Source organism: Pseudonaja textilis, chromosome 5, assembly GCF_049901715.1.
Source record: "Pseudonaja textilis isolate UNSWEBS1 chromosome 5, rPseTex1.2, whole genome shotgun sequence".
Taxonomy (NCBI): Eukaryota; Metazoa; Chordata; class Lepidosauria; order Squamata; family Elapidae; genus Pseudonaja; species Pseudonaja textilis.
The window spans coordinates 36362709-36382996 of NC_141994.1; the positions used below are offsets into that span (position 1 = coordinate 36362709).

Here is a 20288-nt window from a genome sequence, read left to right on the forward strand (position 1 = left end):
ATTTTGGGATTGTGCATGTATAGAAAAAAATTATTGATTTATTTATCGCATGGCAAATACATGGACTTATAGTGGTTCAAATGTTAATGTCCATTCCACCCAGCTATTCAAAGACGGGGTGATCTATGTTAAAAAAAATCAGACATTGGGCCAGTGTAAGCTCTTGACGGACATTCAGACACAATGGATATTTTGTCGATGGGTACCACAGTCACACTGAGGGGTAGAGACAAGACCCCACTTAAACAATGAGACCTGGCAGACACTATGTTGGGTACAGATTCTGTTCAGAGTTGACCAATGCTGGCGAGAAAGGTCAAAACCTGGCACCTTTTATGTAGGGTCATCTATGTAACTGCCTGTATCTGGACGTTCAACAGCCCATTTGGCTTTCCACTGTGTGTTGATATCAAAAGTTGTTAGATAGCTGTTGAGCGAGTGCCAGAGAGGGCTTCCTGGATTTAAGCCTGCCAATTGATAGATGAGGAAGATCAGTGTGCACAGGAAGATGTAGGTTTCTCATAATTTTGTTGTACTCCTTCACTAAGGCTTCCTGCCTTCGTAGAGCTGGTGGTGCAATGTGGCTCAAGACAGGAAGCCAGCAAGTAGTAGATTTCATACACAAAATTATCCCGCTTTGACACTGAATAAAGTAGCTTCCATGAGATTCAACTAACTCTATTCATCTTGATCTTCACAGGCATTTTGGAAAGCATAGTTTGAGTATGAACATATTATATCTGATCTAGTCTAATCAAGGGAACATCTTACAAAGCTGTGGGACTCATTTCATAATATTTTGCTCTATCTTTGTCCTGGGACAGGGGAAAGGAATTTGCAGACAGAAATTGAGAGTTGACTTCTATTTTCTCTCCAAAAACATAAAGTTAATTCATCAGACGATGTTAATTCAAGTGACACCATTTTATAGCTTTATAGCACAATCTTTTTATGTTTAAAAAAATCACTATCTCACATCACATATCACTTTTTTCTTTAAAAAAAGTCAACATTAGCTGGATAATCTTCATTATATTATCATCACTTCGCTAATAATTGGATGAAAACCTGCATATTATAGTAGGAAGCAATTTTTCATATTGAATATGGTACAAACAGAATCTTATTAAATACATAGGAAATAAAAATGTTAAATGTACTTAATTGTATTTTTTAAAATATAGCCATAATTGCATGTAATTTCTACCCTTGTTCTGTTGCTTTCATTTTTAAGAATAACATTCCCAACATGTTCAAACTCTGAGATCAAACTAGGTTGTGTACACCTGCTATGTACAATGCTACTTTTTATTTGGTATAAGACTGTTACATATATTACTTTAAAGAAAAATGCTACTAAAACTAACTTGTTGATTGGCATTGTCAAACCTAAGCTTATATTTCATTAACAAGAAAGATATAGTTGCCAATATATATTTTCATAGATTTTCACGGGTACAGGTATGTAGGTGTTTGGGTCTTTTCCCATGTAAGATTAAGACTATCTTGGCGATGTTTTGGAGAGGTCCCACTTGTCATCCTCAGGCTGGTGCCTTCGGCTTCGTTGCACTACTTGCACTGGCAACCTATATATATATGATACAATCCATATGGACATTCTTTTCTTTTAACAGCATCAAGTACACAGCCCATCTGATGGTCAACATTCTTGCTGTGGTTCCTGTATAAATGTCTCATGTCCTTTTTATACTGATAATGGAACTCTTGAGATTTATGAAGTAAGTGGGTTAAAAAAGTTCAGAAAACAATAAGGATAAGAACAATAAGTCAAGTGCTAAATTCTACAATTTTCTCATATGATTACTCTTGAGTCAAACTTTTCTTGATTGGAGATCATATTACACATTGAATATAGAATAGAATAACAGAGTTGGAAGGGACCTTGGAGGTCTTCTAGTCCAACCCCCTGCTTAGGCAGGAAACCCTATACCATTTCAGACAAATGGTTATCCAACATCTTTTAAAAAAACTTCCAGTGTTGGAGCATTCACAACTTCTGGAGGCAAGTTGTTCCACTGATGAATTGTTCTGTCAGGAAATTTCTCCTTAGTTCTAAGTTGCTTCTCTCCTTGATTAGTTTCAACCCATTGCTTCTTGTCAACCCATTGCTTTGGAGAATAGCTTGACTCCAGTGGTGGGAGTCACATTTTTTTACTACCAGTTCTGTAGGCATGGCTTTGTGGGTGTGGCAGGGGAAGGATATTGTAAATTATCCAGTCAGAGGTGGTATTTGCCAGTTCTCCAAACCCCTCAAAATTTCTGCTACCGGTTCTCCAGAACTGGTCAGAACCTGCTGAATACCATCTCTGCTTGACTCTCTCTTCTTTGTGGCAGCCCCTGAGATATTGGAACACTGCTATCATGTCTCCCCTAGTCCTTCTTTTCATTAAACTAGACATACCCAATTCCTGCAACCGTTCTTCATATGTTTTAGCCTCCAGTCCCCTAACCATTCTTGATGCTCTTCTCTGCACTCTTTCTAGAGTCTCAACATCTTTTTACATTGTGGTGACAAAAACTGAATGCAGTATTCCAAGAATGGCCTTACCAAGACATTATAAAGTAGTATTAACACTTCACATGGTCTTGATTCTATCCCTCTCTTTATGCAGCCTAGAACTGTGCTTTTTTGGCAGCTATTGCATACAACTGGCTCATATTTAAATGGTTGTCCACTAGGACTCTGAGATATGATTAACTAAATGATCTAAGTATATAAATGACACCAGGGATACTGATGTTAGCTTGATATTAGTAAATGAATTCTGTTTAAGTATGATTTACATATGAGCAGACATTTAACCAAAGTTACCTGCATCTGTGTGGACACCATACTCACCCTACCATACTCACCATACTGTTTAGCACAGCAAACTAAATTACATGTTAGTTCTATTTCTGGTGTTAAGCAATAAAGAACAGCTGTTTTCTGCTGAAGTTGCCCTTCTTGTAAATGCTTCCTATGAAAAACAGATTATCATATTACTTCTTTTTTATTCTTCCGTTCAATCTTGATTGATGCTTGGATACTTGAGGTAAGTCCCTTCAGTTTTCTTGGCAAGAATTTTCAGAGGTGGTTTGCCATTGCCTCCTTCCTAGGGCTGAGAGAAAGTGATCCACCCAAATTTACCCAGCTGGCTTTGAGCCTCGGGCAGGATTGAACTCACGATCTCCTGGTTTCTAGCTTAGTACCTTAGTCACTACACCAAACTGGCTCCTACTACTGCATTAAGCCATTGTTATGATGTTCTCAGAAAACACTGACTGTTCAACAGAATTTAGTATTCATTAAACTAAAATTACAGTACTACCCAGCTGTGGTCAACTGCAGCATACCTGAAGCCATTAAGGATTGGAACGTTGTTTTAACATATGATTCAATCATTATTTTGCTACATTGTAGCCAGTTTTCCATTTACTTCCTTTTCCCTACTCTGTCTCTTTTTTTTTAATAGGAAGGAAGCACATGGGACTCAAACTGCACTAAATATGAATGTGCAAAGATTGGAGCAGAGACAGTGGTACTTGGCTCCAGTGTGTTTTGCCCACCCTTTAATGAGACTGATTGTGTAAAGGTTTGTACTTTATACATAAAAATATTCCTTATTCACATGTATTTAATTTGTTGCAAAATTAATATCAAGGTGTGTTTAATATTATAAAAATATAAAAAAAACTGCTTTTATTGTCTTATTTTTTTCTTCCAAATTATATCTGCATACTGGTAATACTTTGAAATCTAATATACTCCCCCATTAGCCCATATAACCTCCAAAGGAATATAAATTAGAGTTACAGAGGTTAAACTTGATTCTGCCTTCCCTCATTCATAATCATTTTAGCAACATATACTGTCTAGTCTTTGATTCTATTTCCCCAAATGCCTACACATTGTCTGATGTGTATATATAATTATTATATATATTATTATATTATGTATAATGGCATCCATTGTTTTTTACTTTTTCTCCAGGATTTTTGGCTGCATAAGTAATTTTCAATATATCAGGAGGCAATGACATTCTGAGGAAATAAAGTTTTCCTTCCATTTTACACGAAGGGACAATTCACTATGAATCTTTCAGTTCTTTTAAGATATAATTCTGGAATGGGAGACTTCCACAGGAATTTCAGAATTCTAGTTGTATGCTATTTTTTCAGCCTGGTGTTAAGAAAAGTGTCTTGTACAGCATTTTTCTTCTTAACAGCCAAGCTGAAAAAGTAGCATATATCTAGAACTCTGCAATTCCTGTGGAGGCCTCCAGTTTACAAATTATATCTTAAAAGAACAGAAAGATCCCTCCATGTAAAATGTTCCCTTAATTAAAATAGTTAAATATTTGTAGTTTGGATTGGATATGTAGTTTTTTGTTTATATGCATTGCAGTTCCATATGCCTCAAAATGTTTCTTTGAGCACAGTCTTTTTTGAAATATTCCTTTTTAATTTTCCTAGAATGGAGGCTCTGTGCAGACCTATCACAATGGCTGCTGCAAGATCTGTAAGTGAAGACAGCTGTATTGTGTGCTAGTTCTGCGTTGGTACTGGCTGCTTTGGGTTTGGACAGTTGTGTGCATTCTTAACCTCTTTAAGGAGACATATGAAAAGAAAACAGCATGCTGTCTCTGAATCATGTCATATGTGTCCAGTCCTTAACAAAAAGTAATCGACAAGCCTGGCTTTATATGGCTGCTAACATGGTGATATTAAAATTAAAATTTGTGTTTTAACCCTTTCTTTTTGGTATATAATCAGTTTCCCCAAAATAATATAGATATGGCCAAAATTGTTTTGAATACCTTTAGAAAATAAAAGTTATCCAATTTATTAATAGGGTTTTTCTCTAGTTTGTTAATCCACCTATGATTATATGAAAATGGGAAAATATAAAGATTTTGTTTAAGTCAGTCAAAAAATCAAATGTTAGTGGTTACTTATGTTCTATGGAAATATACTATGTACAGCCATAATAAGATTACATGAACAAATTATATAAAACGCTTGTATAAAAAGAGATAATTGCACTTTTGAGACATTACCTAAAAACATTAAATGTGAAAATGTATTATTGTTTGAATACTGTAGTTTCAATAACTGCACTGTAAAAGATATTGGCCAGCTCTAAAAGTTCATGAATTTTCTCATTCAGGATAGTGACAAATATTCTACTCAAAAATATATATAACAAGGTTTGTTTACTGATAATCCTACTTCTCAAAGCCTCAGTTTAAATGAGAACTTAAATGTAAGCATGATTACCTTTCATAGTGGTGGAATTTGGATATTTTATTAGAGATAGTAAAATCCATCCAATCCAGGATGGTTCTTTGGAGTCCAGCTGAAGCTGGAATTTTCTATTTGAACTGGAATGAAAATGTTCTGTAGTTAGGTTTTTTTGTTCATAATACAAATATTGCCAGCAAAATAGTGTCCTTCTCCTAGCCTTACTTGAAAATCCAACAAAGAAAACAGGATCAAATACACCTGAATAAGAAGCACCAAAGAAAGAAAAAGACAGCTGCATTTTGATAATTGCTAACACTCTCAAAAATGTTTTTCTCAAGCAAGCCTATTTATATCTTTTACTTTTATTCTTTGGGAAATCCTTCATGTTGCAGTTCAACAAATCTGGGTGAGATCTTGTCAAGCAGTGTTATGTGTATCTAGTATCTTTTAGAACAGCTGTCTCTGGATTTAAAAAGGCTTATACCAAGGTATTCTGTTTTCCATAAATTTATATCCACATACTACAGATTTTACCCAATATCTAAAGCAGTGTTTCTCAACTTTAGCAACTTTTAAGGTGTGTGGATTTCAACTCCCAAAATTCCTAAACTAGTCATACTGACTGGGGAGTTCTGTGAGTTGAAATCCATATATCTTGGAATTGCTAAGATTAAGAAACACTGCTTTAGATGTTGGGTAAGATCTGTAGTATGTTATCAAATTCACTATTGTGAATTTTACAAATAGTGAATTTTTCCTCTGGTATTTATTTACAATAGATACCCCTAAAATAATACAGTTATTTCTTAGACCTCCTGCCTTCTGTTCAGAAGTTGATGGCAGTTTGTCTAACACCTCCCATCTCCATTTTTATACAATACCCCTGTGATACAGATTGGATAGAAATTTACCCAGTGTACAAGAAAACTGGTCTCCTGGGTGCCAGTGTAACCCTTTAACCACTATACCACACTGGCTTTTATGAAACACTTGCAGAAAAAGATAGCTCACCAAGGAAACATCTTACTACCAGCAATTCCTTTATCATCTTTCATATTTGCTAAATGTTGTCTTGCACTCTGCATTGCCATTAAATGGTACTGCCCATGGTATAGTGTCAAGGAGAAGAAGCAATCTGTGTCTCTTCAATTTTCCAAAATAATGCTTCCTGATCAGATTTCTACTCAGAATATTCTGGAACCTACAACACACATAAATATATTTTCTTAACAATTTCAAAGTATCTCTTTCTTCACATCAGGACTTAAATCTAGAAATTCCTTTACCTATTGTGAGTAATAAAATGACAAGGAAAATATTGGCAATTATGTCACTAAATTGATATTTGAAGGTTAATAACATCTCAAGAAGATCATACATTTCTCTCTCCCCATCAATATTTATATAAATGAAGCAAATCATGTAAAAGGCAGTCATTGATGGGTAGAATTTTACTTTACTTTTCTCTAAAACAATGTTTAATCAAAAAATTTGGCTTTAGTTATTATCTTTAGAATTGTTTGCTGAACAATTTAAAAAGTCAATATTAAATACTGTTTTATATACTAAGAATTTTTTAGAATAAACTAAAAGCATGTGCTTTTAATGGTTAAGGATGTAAGTGAGCCACAAGGACAGCTTAAAATTCCTTGGGTTTTAATGGTAATGAATAATCTTTATTTGAAAAGTGAATGATTATATGCATGCTGAGTGAGTTCATATGTTTAATTCTTACCTTGCCAAATCATGTTCCAGGTTTCTTTTTTCATATGTAAATGTAAGGGCCTTATTATCCACACGGGTATTAAAACATAGGGATATAATTAATTTAAAAAAATAAGAATACTTGTTCCTTTTTATAAAAAAGAACAGCTTCCATAGAAATTATTAACAGTTGGCAGTGTAAGAATTAATGCAATGTTGTATATATAAAAATGTTTTTGCGTATTACAAGAAACTTATATTCCCAATAATTCTGCCAGGTTCTGGACGGGGTGTATTACCCTTTGCCATTAGCCCTGTAGTCTCTACTGATAGTATTAATTGTGAACCAGGTATTACTATTTTTAATAAATGTATTTTATTTTCTTTATTTTTTAAAATAATCTTGATATACATAGATATATTACATTAAATTGTGATTCAGAGAAGTGTTGATTGATTCTATAATTATTATATATATATTATAATTATTATATATATATATAATTTCATAGGAAAACTAGCACTACCTCAAGATGCACTTCACGAATCTGATTTTGTAAACAATTCTGTGGATATAATTCTTGAAATATAAACATTGAACATGGCCAGAAAAGTAGCAAAAATATATTTCTACTAGAATTAATGATGTGGACAACACCCATTTTGTGACTTTTATTGGCATTTTAAATTTCTGCTGTTCTTTTCCCTCTATTGATTGAATTGTTTTCCAATGTTCAAAGTAGTTCACAATCAATTCATAAAGCAATCTAACATGTAAAAGCAAATCTTAACTAATACTGATAGAATATATATGTTACAATATATCAGGGAAATCTACCCAAAGTGAATAGCAATATTAGTAACAGCAGAATAGTCTAAAAGTTGTATCAAATAAGCTAGTCTAATCTTTCTAGAAATGGACCTTGAAAATCAGAATGCCCTTCTTAATTTTCTACAGTATGATGGGGTTATTTTACCCTGGGTGATGAATTAAAACAATGAAAAAGACTATTAATTATACTTGTAATAATATCAAAATGGATCTGAAATTGAACTAAAGAAATAGGAAAATAGGGAAAATAGGCAGGTTTGAATGTTGTGTTATGATGTCCGCACAATGAAACTGGAAATCATTCTGCCTTTGCAGTTATGCCTGCTATAATTTCTGGATGCAGTGTAATTCAGATTGTAGAGTATTTTCTGCAGATACTTTCTTCCCATTCTAAAATTAAATGACAATCTTGTCTATGCTCTTACTTATGAGTAGTTTCTTGGATAGCCAGGTGTGCTGTGTCACACAAAAAGGACTGCATCTTTGTTGAGCTGCTCTTGGAAATCCTCTAGTCAATTCAGAGATCTGATAGAAACTCTAAATTAACTGCCCAAGGGGACCAGAAAAATGAGATTGTGCTAGAACTGCCAATACTAAGCATTCCATACTCTTAACTTTTATACACATTTTGATTTGTGTGTAACCTTCTTCACACTTACTGAATATGCATGTTCAACCTATTTTAAATCCAACTGCTATACAGCCTTCATATCTAAGTGTTCCATTAGGAAGAGACTAGGAAAATAACTTGAAGTATAAATGAATGTGCATAAACAGCTGAGATGTTCTGCTATTACAAACAAAACAAAGCTCCGCAAATGGATTATCGGTGGAGGATTAGACACCATGGTGCATGTTTAGATGATGACGCACACTTAAAGAGCTCTTTAACTAATGATGTAGTAAAAAGTGTCTTGATTATTGTCTTCGTACTTTATGTTTTATCAGGTAAAAGAGATGAAAGGATTTGCCAGAAAATAATGGTCAGAACTACTGTAAGAAAAGAAGACTGCATAAGCCAAAGTCCTGTAAGTATAAATGCCTAATATGGGGGGGCTACTTCAGATATAGGAGCAGGGTATTTTCTTCCATTCAATCCTGTTTGATTCTTGGAGACTGCCTGGACAAGTTCCTGCAGTTTTGTTGGCAAGGTTTTTCAGAAATGTTTTGCCATTGTCTCTAGTCACTTTCTCTTAGCCTTAAGAGCATATCAGCTGCTAAAACAGATTTGTATAGTGTGGTAAACATACATGCAAATCCTATTACTGTTTTGACATCCGGAAAACCTCTCTCCCTAGTAATATCCTCCTACTCATAAAAAGAATTCACACTTTAATTGCTTTTACCCTAACTTTATTTAAATGCTGACTTCATCACTTCAGAGACATCTCAAACCAGATGACTAGTGCAGAATAGAATTGCCTCTCCTAATTAGGCAATGACCGGTTCTTTACCAAAGCCTACTGATAACCCAATCAAGAATTGAGTTTAATTAATATTGAGGGGACTCATTTTGCCAATAATCAAGTTGTTGTATTTGCACCAGTGTAATTTCTAAGTGATCTCCAAAGCAAGACTATGTGTGTCACAGTAGTTCAGCCTATTCGGAATCACCATCACTGTGGCCTCCTGGTCCATGTAACTGGAACTCCATATGTATGTAACCTGTACATGTAACTTTCTTAATGTCTATTGAACACATGCTTATTCAACTTACTTTAAATTGCTGTGTGGATTATGGAGAAAGGCCTCCTGGCTGCCTTTTTCTGTCTGCTGTATCAGCAGCAACTTTCATCTGCTATTGAAGCAAGAGTTGAGAATACAGGCAAACCCACAAGTCACAAAGCCCTTCTTTCAGGGGAATGTGATCCCACGCAGAGAAATGCTGTAGGATTTAATCTGAGTTCATTTTGCTCTATTCATAACCTCTTCAGGATCCTTGCAGTATCTTTTGGATGGTGATGCAGAAACCAAAAATCATCAACGTGTTATCAACATTACATATAGATCACTGGGTGATATCTTCCATAGCTTTATTCTAAATGTTAAATAGTAAGGGAAGCAGTCTGGGCTTTGGAGATCTCTGCTTAGGGGTTCCATGGGCTTAAATTCTTTTGCCCCAAGCACCATAGCCTGGACCCACCTACTCAAATAGGAGCATAATCACCATTAAATAGTATCCTCCCTACTTCAAACCCCTGTGGATAGCTCTGAATGGTTTAATGGTAGATGATACTAGATACCACTATGAGGTCTAATAGAATCAAGAGGGACACCATTTTCCATGTGCAAGAATAAATGTTTGTGTTGACATATTACCTCATCTAACATGTCCATGAGTATGTGTATGGAGGAATATTAAGCTTGCTGCCTTGAAATGGAGATGTCCTATTATTTATTAATATTTCTTTCTCTTTCCATGTCAGGCATGGATGCATTAGGGCAACACACTGATATGTATATTAAAGTAATATTTGCATCTATTACATAGTAGCCACAGGTATCCTTTTTTCAGAATTAAATGGCAAAGCTATCAAAAAATAGCAACTGGCAGAGGAAGTAAGCTGGCTGATAGTGAATAGAAATGGACCTATTGCAGGAGAACATCCAAGAGATTCAGCAAGAGGATGAATTTCCAAACTTTTAAAATAGATTTAATGACTGAAGCTGTCAATAAATGTAAATGATAAAATTTGAAACCATCAATAACATTGTTCCCTTCCTGTCTCCAATAGATAAGTGTGGCTTCCTGTGATGGAAAATGCCCCTCTGCTACAATTTTTAATGTCAACATTGATAGCCATTTAAGGTTCTGCAAATGCTGCCGTGAAAATGGAGTTCAGAATCGAACTGTGCCACTTTACTGCTCTGGAAATGGCACTGAAATTCTATATGTCATGCAGGAACCTACGGACTGTTCATGCCAGTGGAATTAAAAATTTTGTGATTACATGCAAATCAAGATTTTGTTCTTTCTTATGATCAGATTTAACATATAAATATTTTCTCAATTTAAATATGCATTTGTAAAAAGGGAGCATGTTAATTTTTGACACATATGGGACACTTAATTCATTTTACAGTAATGTAGGATAGGTAATAGAGTCAGTAATAGGATCGCCAACATGATCGCTAATGTCTGACGACAGATATGGCACAAGAAGAAGACAGTTATGTACCTCTATTCAGACATATGAAGTATTTATGTAATTCATCATCAGCCATTTAGTCGTGTTTGACTCTCAGCCACTCTGGATCAGCTCTCTCCGTGTCCCTTTGTCTTTCATCGCCTCCTTCAGATCTGACATGGCCATTCCAATGTCATTCTTTATAGTGTCTAGCCAACAGATACTAGGATGGCCCCTTCTCATTTTTCCACTGATCACTCCCAGCATGACTGACTTTTTGAGTGAGTCAGCTCACATGACATGACTGAAGTATGATATCCTCTGTTTGGAGATCTTGGCTTCAAGTGATATTTTAAGTGAGATTCAGACTAGTTATTTTTGCAATCCATGGTATGTGTAATAGTTGCCTCCAGCACCATAGTTCAAAGGCGTCCCCTCTTCTCTCTGCCAAGTTTCGCAGCCATAAGTAGCAATCAGAAAAAAATATTGCATTAACTAATCTGCATTTGGCTGTGGGTGTGGTCTCTTTACTCTTCCAGATGTTATTCATGCCAGACATTGCAAGTGCTATACACTTTCTGATCTCATTTATGTAATTAGCCAACATTAACTATGTAGCACATACCTTGTTCTGGGTTATATCAAAACATTGCAGTTTATCAGCACTTCCACTGGCATCACTCATTCTTCCCCAAGAGTAATCCTATTCTGCATTGTAATGTTTGTGATATTTTATTAAAAGCTTGAAATCCATAAAATGGTAGTATTTCTTATTTTTTTGGTCCTAACATTTTCTAATATACTTTTTATTTTATGACTGCAGGTAGTAATTTCTTATAAACCATTTTTGACATTATTTTATATTTACAAAAATTTATGCAAAAGTAAATGATAGTTTCTATACTTTGCCTGGATTAAAATGTAATTTGAAATGCTATATGTACTCCTAAAGAGGAAAATGCACGAAAAAGCTGCAATTTTTGCAGAAAGGACATGTTGAGGTAGAAGGCTAACAATACTAGACTAATATATATTTTGTGCAACCATTCATGGTATTTCCAGTCTCTCTTGATTATGTATTACAATATTTAATACATAAAATACTGTATATAAATACATATTTTTTTAAAAGAATTGAGTGTTACTGTATATTGTTGCCATAGGAAACTTTTAATAACTAAGACTTTTATTAGGAAGATAAAATGAACATTCAAGAAAAATCCTTTATAAAGTCATTTTATACAGCCTTTTAGCAAATCATTTGTTCATTAACTTCTAGGGGAAGATTACATGTCACATGAAATTATGAATAATGACAGTCCCAGATGTGCTCCAATTATATAATAAAAGGGAAAGGGAGAGGTAGGTAGAGAGGTGATTAATGCTTAATCCACTACTCATTTTTACTTTCCGAATCACCTTTCAGATAGTTTTCTCAAATGGAATTGCAAGCATTTATTTAATTATATCTCAGAGGAAAGTGGAAGGCAACTTAAAGGTATGTGCAGGAAAGGTAATTCACTTCCTTATCTGCTTCTCTGTTAAAAATGGCCCTCCTAAATAAAATTTTATTAGAAAAAGTACATCTGCATTAAAATGTAGCTCAGTACTTCACTTCATTTTGTGATCAATTATTTATACATTTGCTAGAAACAGTGTATGAAATGAAAATATTTTCATGTAGGGGAGTATCCATTTAATTAAAATGAAATATGCTGTTCCAAATAAAGATGTTTACTCAGCCTGTAAGGAGCTTTTCTGCTGATCACGTAAAGCTGCCTTATTGTATTGATGAAAGCTTCATGGACAGCTAAGAGTTGCAAAGATAGTTCATTTTCATTCTAGAAGTGTTGTCACTAGATGTGTAGTGAATGTATGTCAGAGGTGTATTTTAGTTCCACAATAACCATCCTATAAGAACTGTCATTGTTATAGCCAAAAGTGAACAGGGAAAATGTTTTTCTATCTTTGAATAAACAATCTAAATTGGAACAGGTTATGGGAAAATGCACTTGGAAGATTTTAAACACCAGTCCTAAAACAAACATTTCAAACTTAGTGGCATTTCCATTTGAGTAGCTTTGGACAAACTTTCATTATTAAAATGGCTGAAACCTTTTGCATGATTATCTAATACACTTAGGCTTGAAGACAAGATATCTAGTTTACAAACACTATAAAATGTAATTTCCTACACTACAAAGACAATTTTATACATTAAGGTGGCATACAACAAATAAGATGTAATCAACCTATTTTGAAATCTGTTAGGATTATTTATAAAATAGATAATATATCATATTTACTTTGTTTTTTCATTTTGAATCTTCATTTTGAATTAGTCTGTTTAATGCCCACCTCTCTAAAAAATACCCAACAAAATTCATTTATGATTGTTATTCATATTGTTCTAAAATATTTTTCAATACTATTGTGTAGTAGTTTAATCTAGGAATCCTTTTTCCTGTTAACTGAATGCTGCATCCATTTCACAGATTTTCTGTGATCTGTAGCTGACTTTACTTGCAAAACCCATACATTTAACTACATGCCTTTAACTAATTTCAAAAACCTCAAATTATCCCAAATATCCAATTACTCTGGGGTCCCTTTGAAGATAACCAGTTGAATGCAATTTTCCTAAATAAGGTATCCTAAAAGTCAACCGGATATCTGCGTGGCTCTTGATGCTCCAAATATTAGATTTACGGAGTTTTCAGCAAGTATCATAGTAGAATGAATTACATTATCCATTGCTATTACTGAAATGCCATATGAACCTGACACATGAAATTTAAAAAAAACAACGTTGTGCTTCCCCAAGAATGTTCTGCACAGGCGGATCATCCGCCCCAGGTGGAAGAATCGACTCCGCCCCCACCCCTCTTTCCTTCAGTCAGGGTCAACCCTCCCATTTGCTTTGAGGCGTCCCTCAGCCCACCCAGCGGGGTGGCGAGGTGGCCAAAACGAGTTGGACTGGAACAAGTAAAGGAAGCAGGGAAAACGGCGCGTCACTCCCGTAGGGCTCCTGGAGTCTCTCGCAGGTGGCCTCCTCCTTTCTCTAGCGACCAGCAGGTGGGTTTTGCGCAGGAGCGGCGGGCGAGCTGGACAAAGGTTTGCCGGAAAGAAACTGCCGCGCTCTTTTGGAATTACTTGGTGAGCCAGACCCAGTAACAGAGCGCAAGCGCTGGATTCGGCAGCAAAGGTTCTCCGGAGGTGGGCAGAGCAAACTCTTTTGGAGGCGCTTTGGCTTGTCACTCTGTGCAGAAGAGGAAAGGGGTCTTGTGTAAGCGAGCTACGCCAAACCGTAGCCTCCTCCCAATGCGACCTGCGCGTCTGATCTTCAGGCGTCCAGAACCTTGTGCCTTTGAAAAGAGGATGGTTTCTGGCTTAAGAATTATGAAGATCGAGGTTGGGCACTTTTGGAGAATAATTCTGGCAAAAATGAATCCATGAACTCTCTGCTCCATAGAAACACCTAATGATGCAATAAGGGCCGTCTTTCTTGCTTGCTGTCTGACTTACTCAGATTAATGTGTGTTTTATATTACCCATCTGGGCAACTTTGGCTGATTTCAAAAAGCTAAATGAAGTCAGAGATGGCGGGCTATCACCAGAAAATCCCAGGGCTATAGACTAAGTAGGAATAGCCATCCTGGATGAAGGCAATGGCAACCCTGTTTGCATTATTGTTCAAACAACATCAGCATTAAATTAACAGCCCTCAACTCAGTTTGTAGGAAACTCACCTAAAGGAAATCCAAAGTTCAAGATTACTTTCCCTCATGAAAATTCACTGGGTGATTTTGAGACCCAGAAAAGGATCAAATTACCTGAATAAGCCATTTAGTAGAAGTTTCTGGAAAGATGACCCCAAACAGGTGGTCTGAATGTTGTTTCCAACAAACTTGACTTTCTTACCATGGGATTTCTCCAGGCAACCTAGTCTCTTCTAGATATAGTTGGCACTTACTGGAGGTTCACAGTAGCAAGAGGTTGCTGGATCATCAAGACCTTTCAAATGAGCTATCCCTTGTCAGTTATCCCATTCTTTCTCCACACAGTAATAGTAACCACATTTTAGGATTCAGTGGCTGATGTGCTGATTACGATTAGGAATAACAGGATCTGTAAAACTAAAAGGAATGGTATTCAATTTAGGCTTTGGATGAGGGTACTTCCTATAGTGGATATAGGTCAATATAAAAAATAGCAAGTTTTAGATTTCAGCTTCCATGATATCCAATGTATTTACCTGTTCATCAGAGTGCAAGCTGGTCATGCACAGAACATTCCTTTAATGATACTGGTTGAGTACCTGCAACATCCTTCTGACCTCTGTATTTTATTTTATATCTTACCTTTATTATTTTTTACAAATAACTTGGGGTGGTGAACATATCCAAGACAAGTCTATGGAGATTTCAGTTGTCCAGGTCATAGTTGTCCCAAAGGTGGGTTTTCAAGAGGCAACTTGACTTGTTTTTCTTTGAAGAAGAAGCTTCTTGGATGAGAAGCTAAAAGTCTTCAAAGAAAAATACACCTTCCTCCTCCTATTTTCCTTTGTTCTATTGTGTTGCTATATATACTATATAAAAATCTTTCTTCCAACATATCCCACAGAAAGAATTTATTTAGCATATAGTGTGCAGTGTCAGGGAAATCTACACATGCTTGACACAATGCAGTCTTAGATTGCAAATTCATTCTGTTTGGTATTTGCATGCCTACCATTGGTGTACTGCAAGTGGCAAACTAGCTTTACAACAATCAGCTAGCAGCACTTAGGTTGCTGGCTCTTCTAGGTTCCTCCACCGGACTTGTCTCGTCTCACAATGCCTCACATGTGGCTAGGTTCAGGTCCACTTCAGCTGTCTGCACGCATGAACATAGCTAGGTTTTTCCCACCTAAATGGTACACGTATATCTACTTGCAATATTGCATGTTTTTGAATGGCTGGGTGGGAAGGAGCTAAAGATTGAGTGATGGGAACTCACTCCTTCTCATGGAGCTGGACTCAAACTGCCAGAATGTAGACCATTTCTGGTTGGCAGTTCCCGTGTCATTAAGCTGCTGTGTCACTGTGTCTCCCATGAATAATGTACAATATTGCTTGCATTTTAAATAGGCACAGTATACATTAAAATTTCTTCCTATTTTCCTATAATGTTTTGATAGACACTGATAGCATCAAAGAAATTGTTAGATGTGCTAGATATAAAACATTACAATACTTTATCAATAATTGAACTCTCGGTATATGTATATGCTGTATAATCATACATCAGTAAAAAAAGTTAAGCACTTATATTACTTTGCTCAAATTATTGGAGTTGTATGTATCATTTGGATATGATGGAACTATAGATCAACCTGAATTAACTACTGGTAGTCCTCAACTAACAACAGTTCATTTAATGACCATTCAAAGTTACAATAGCACTGAAAAAAGTGACTTATGACCAGTTATGATCTTTGCAGCATCTTCATGATCATGTAATAATATTTCAGATGCTTGGCAATTGGTTCATATTTATGACCATTGATGTGTCCCAGGACATGTGATCACCTTTTGCGACCTTCTGACAAGCAAAGTCAATGGAGATGCCAGATTCATTTAACAACCAGGTTACTAACTTATCAACAGTGGCAAGAAAGGTCATAAAATGAAGCAAAACTCATTTATCAAATGTCTCAATAACAGAAATTTTGGGCTCAATTTCGGTTGTAAGTTGAGGACTACTTATATTACCACATGATCATATACAGAAAAAAGATCTAAAACTGAACACTTGCACATTTTCTCAGAGATGTAAGTGCAGAATAATGTATTTTAAAAAGTAGATTTTAAAGTAGATTATATTATATTATTTCTTTCTTTTTACAGGATTGGCTTCATAATTCAATTAGAAGTTTGACTCATTTTAAAATCTGAGACTGAACCACACTATGGACAAAACAATGCGCTTTTTAATTGTGACCCAATACGTATTTCAGGTTGGTATTCTTTTTAGGAACATACTGCGTAGCATATAACATGACTAGATTTTATTGCCACTTTGTCACTTAAACATTTATTTGGACAATATGAAATTAGGGTAGGAATATACTTGCTTGCTCTTCATATATTTAGCTGAGCTCTGGATATATACTTCTTTTCACTTAAATCACAGCTTTTTCTAGCAATGACAGTGCTGATTCGATAGTGGGGATTTATGTAGCCTCCATTTTTCATCAATGCTTCGGGTACCGAAACACCATCTCAAGTTTTTTGATCCTTTAATCAAGGATGATATCATGAGATGCTGGAAAGCAATGTTCTCAAAATATTCTTCCATCTGTAATGAATAATAATATCTAGAAATTTTTTATCCAAACCATAGAATAAAGACCAACATCTAATGATATGATATGAACTGAGTCATAATCTGAGCCAAACAAATGTTAAATTTGATGTCATTGCTAATCATCATTTTTCCCCAAATTTTGTTCTATTGTACTTTACTAATTTATTTGATTCTTTTTATTAGTTCTGATTGTTTTTGTTTTTATTTTTTGTTTTAAATATGATTTTACATTGTTTAAGCCACCTTGAGTCGCCATGGGTGAATAAGTGGTAATATAAATCAAATAAATAAATAAATAATATGTAGAATTATATATAGTAGCAGTATTGGAATACTTTAATATTCATGTTGTGAGATATCTCCACCTGACTTTTATCTTTTATTAAAGATAACCAGCAATCTGAAGTGTGATAAAGTGAAGAAACCTTCTAGAGCTGTTTCTTTGGAATGGTCAAAATTTCCAGAAGATCAGCATCCAGATTTTTATATTATAACATATCACATCCCAGATGACTTTGCTCAAAAAGTAAGCCAGACTTTTCATTGTCTTCATTTTTAGTGGTACTGTTCTTTTCGTTGATAGAAAACGTGTTAAAAATATTGTGTACTTCAAATATATAAATATATTACATTTATTACCATGTGATAATATTGACATTGATAATACTATATTGATAAGAAATATGGGCAATAGGCATCAAATCATCAAACAGTTATGTTTGGTTAATGGTAAACAATGGCACATATAAACAGTTTTTTTTCATGGTTTCATTTCATGAACTATCAAAAGGCTAATGCTTGGTTCTTCTTTAGCTGCTACTTTTCTGGTAGTTATTTCTTGATTTTATTTTGAAGCAACCACAATTGCAAAGTAAAGCAATTGAAATATCTTTGTAGATATGCTGGTCGACAAAATATCGATCAGATTGCGTCCATCAATCAAGAGCTTTAACATTTGAACTACTATAAGTCCATGTATTGTTGCCATACACTAAATAAATAAATCTTTATTTACTTATTAATGAAGCAAGGCTCATTATGTGGATTATTAGTGCAGATACTATATTAAGTTGGAAATCTTAATAAATATACAAAGGGACCTAATTTTTACAAAAAAGGAACTATAAATACTGAAAAGCAAATCATATTTTGTTCAAAAAATTGTTTATCAAATCAAACCTTTATTGTCAATGCACAACATGTATATAATGAAATTGAATGATTTCAGCCTCAGATATAATAATACTGTATTAGTTTTTAAAATAAATATTAAAATCTGTTTAAATTATAGAATATGAAAAGTGTTTCTGCAGTTCAAGTAAAAGTACAGAAAGCTACAGTTCTGCTTGAAGAAGGGATGAACTATGATGTGATGATCCAGTCAGTAAAAAGTGGAAAAGTTCTATATGCAAAATCATTTAAAATATGTAAGTAGGACAACATATACCGGTAGTCCACAACTTACAACAGTTCATTTAGTGACTATTCAAAGCTAAAACAGCACTAAAAAATGACACTTATGACCATTGTGGCATCCCTATGATCCCATGATTAAAATTCTGATGTTTGGCAATGGCCCATATTTATGACAGTTCACATTTTTTCAGGGTCCAACAACTGTGATCACCTTTTACAATCTTCTGACAAGCAAAGTCAATGGGGACTTAACTATCATGTAACAAATGCAGAGATTCACTTAACTTTGGCAAGAAAGATCATAAACAGGGCAAAATTCACTTAACAACTTTCTCAATTAGCAACAGCAATTTTGGGTTCAATTGTAGTCATACGTCAAGGACTACCATATAAACTTCCCACATATTAAGTTTGTATTAAAATTAATATTAAAACATTATATGATATAAATATTACTTATTACCACTTTGGCATTTTGTTGATCAAAATTTTACATTTGTGTTTCAGTTGCTCTTTGGTAGATAGTACAAGTTTAGGGGTGATATTGAATTTTGATTCATATAATTGATAAGTCAAATCACAATTAGTTTTTGGAATTAATATTGATCATGGGGCATGTGTGAATTTTCAGAGAGTAATTCATACCTTGTCACTTTGTTTTTTTGAGCTCACAAAAAACATGATTGTCATGAATGGATTACAGGGCTACCTTAAGACCACTCAGAAACTATCACTGTTCTAGAAGGTGATGATGTGGGCAGTGATGGGTATGCTGTGATGTGCCATGCACTGCCACTACTGGTTCCAGGTGCAATACCAAGGGCTGGTTTTCATGGCATATGGGTTGTTTATTTGAAGTCTTCCCAAATAAGCAATATTTCTACCTGGTTTATTGAGACTGGGCAAAGTGGCTATGCTTCACACCCCTTCCATGAAACAGTGTCAACCATAAAAACTTTAAAAGTATGCTTCTTCATTGCAGTGCCTGCAATGCCAGTGCCATCAGAAACAAAGATTCATATAGCAAACACTCTGATGACATTTGGAAAATCACTGAAAATTTGGCTACTCTCCCAGGCTTTAGGGCAGGGTAGTGATCGAGGTCTTAGAGTATGCTTGATTTGCTATAGAAAAATTGCCTTCTGGATTTATATGTACTTATTCTTGCTTTCTTAGCTGCCCAGTTACATTGAGCACCTGTAAACTGCATTAAATTTGAAAAATAACAACCTATAATCAAGTTGTTCAATTAGAATAACTTAATCAAATTTACTCTCCAAACTGAATTAATTTAGTTCAAATATTTGATTTGAATTAATGTTATATTCTGAATTGGACCAATCAGATGGGAGCTGATCTATATATGATTGATACACACTATCTTTCGTAAAATTTGTTTTTCAGAATTGTCATAATGTTCATCCAAACACATTAATCCCCTTTAGCTGCCATTAGTATCAAATCATTTTGCACACATTGCTCTTTCACTTTTTCAACTTTAGTAGATTGTTTTACATACTGTATAAAATATAAACAGATACATAAATACAGTTGTACTGAACTGAAATAATTTTCATTTTATTTGTTGACCACATTTCTATTTTGCCATTGTC

The 20288-nt window shown here is 34.7% G+C and overlaps 2 protein-coding genes across 3 annotated transcripts in view; both read left to right on the forward strand.

Moving 5' to 3' along the window:
* OTOGL (otogelin like) overlaps positions 1-11913 on the forward strand; it is an 87276-nt gene extending 75363 nt beyond the window's left edge. The window contains exons 50-54 of the mRNA XM_026697905.2: positions 1635-1739; positions 3477-3596; positions 4477-4522; positions 8732-8811; positions 10519-11913. Of these exons, the coding sequence (XP_026553690.2) occupies positions 1635-1739; positions 3477-3596; positions 4477-4522; positions 8732-8811; positions 10519-10719 (552 nt within the window). The 3' untranslated portion in view covers positions 10720-11913. The remainder of the gene's footprint in view (positions 1-1634; positions 1740-3476; positions 3597-4476; positions 4523-8731; positions 8812-10518) is intronic.
* A 4948-nt stretch (positions 11914-16861) lies between these two features.
* PTPRQ (protein tyrosine phosphatase receptor type Q) overlaps positions 16862-20288 on the forward strand; it is a 105991-nt gene continuing 102564 nt past the window's right edge. For both annotated transcript variants that reach the window (XM_087934505.1, XM_087934506.1), the window contains exons 1-3: positions 16862-16909; positions 17648-17785; positions 18551-18686. In XM_087934505.1, the coding sequence (XP_087790631.1) occupies positions 16862-16909; positions 17648-17785; positions 18551-18686 (322 nt within the window). The remainder of the gene's footprint in view (positions 16910-17647; positions 17786-18550; positions 18687-20288) is intronic.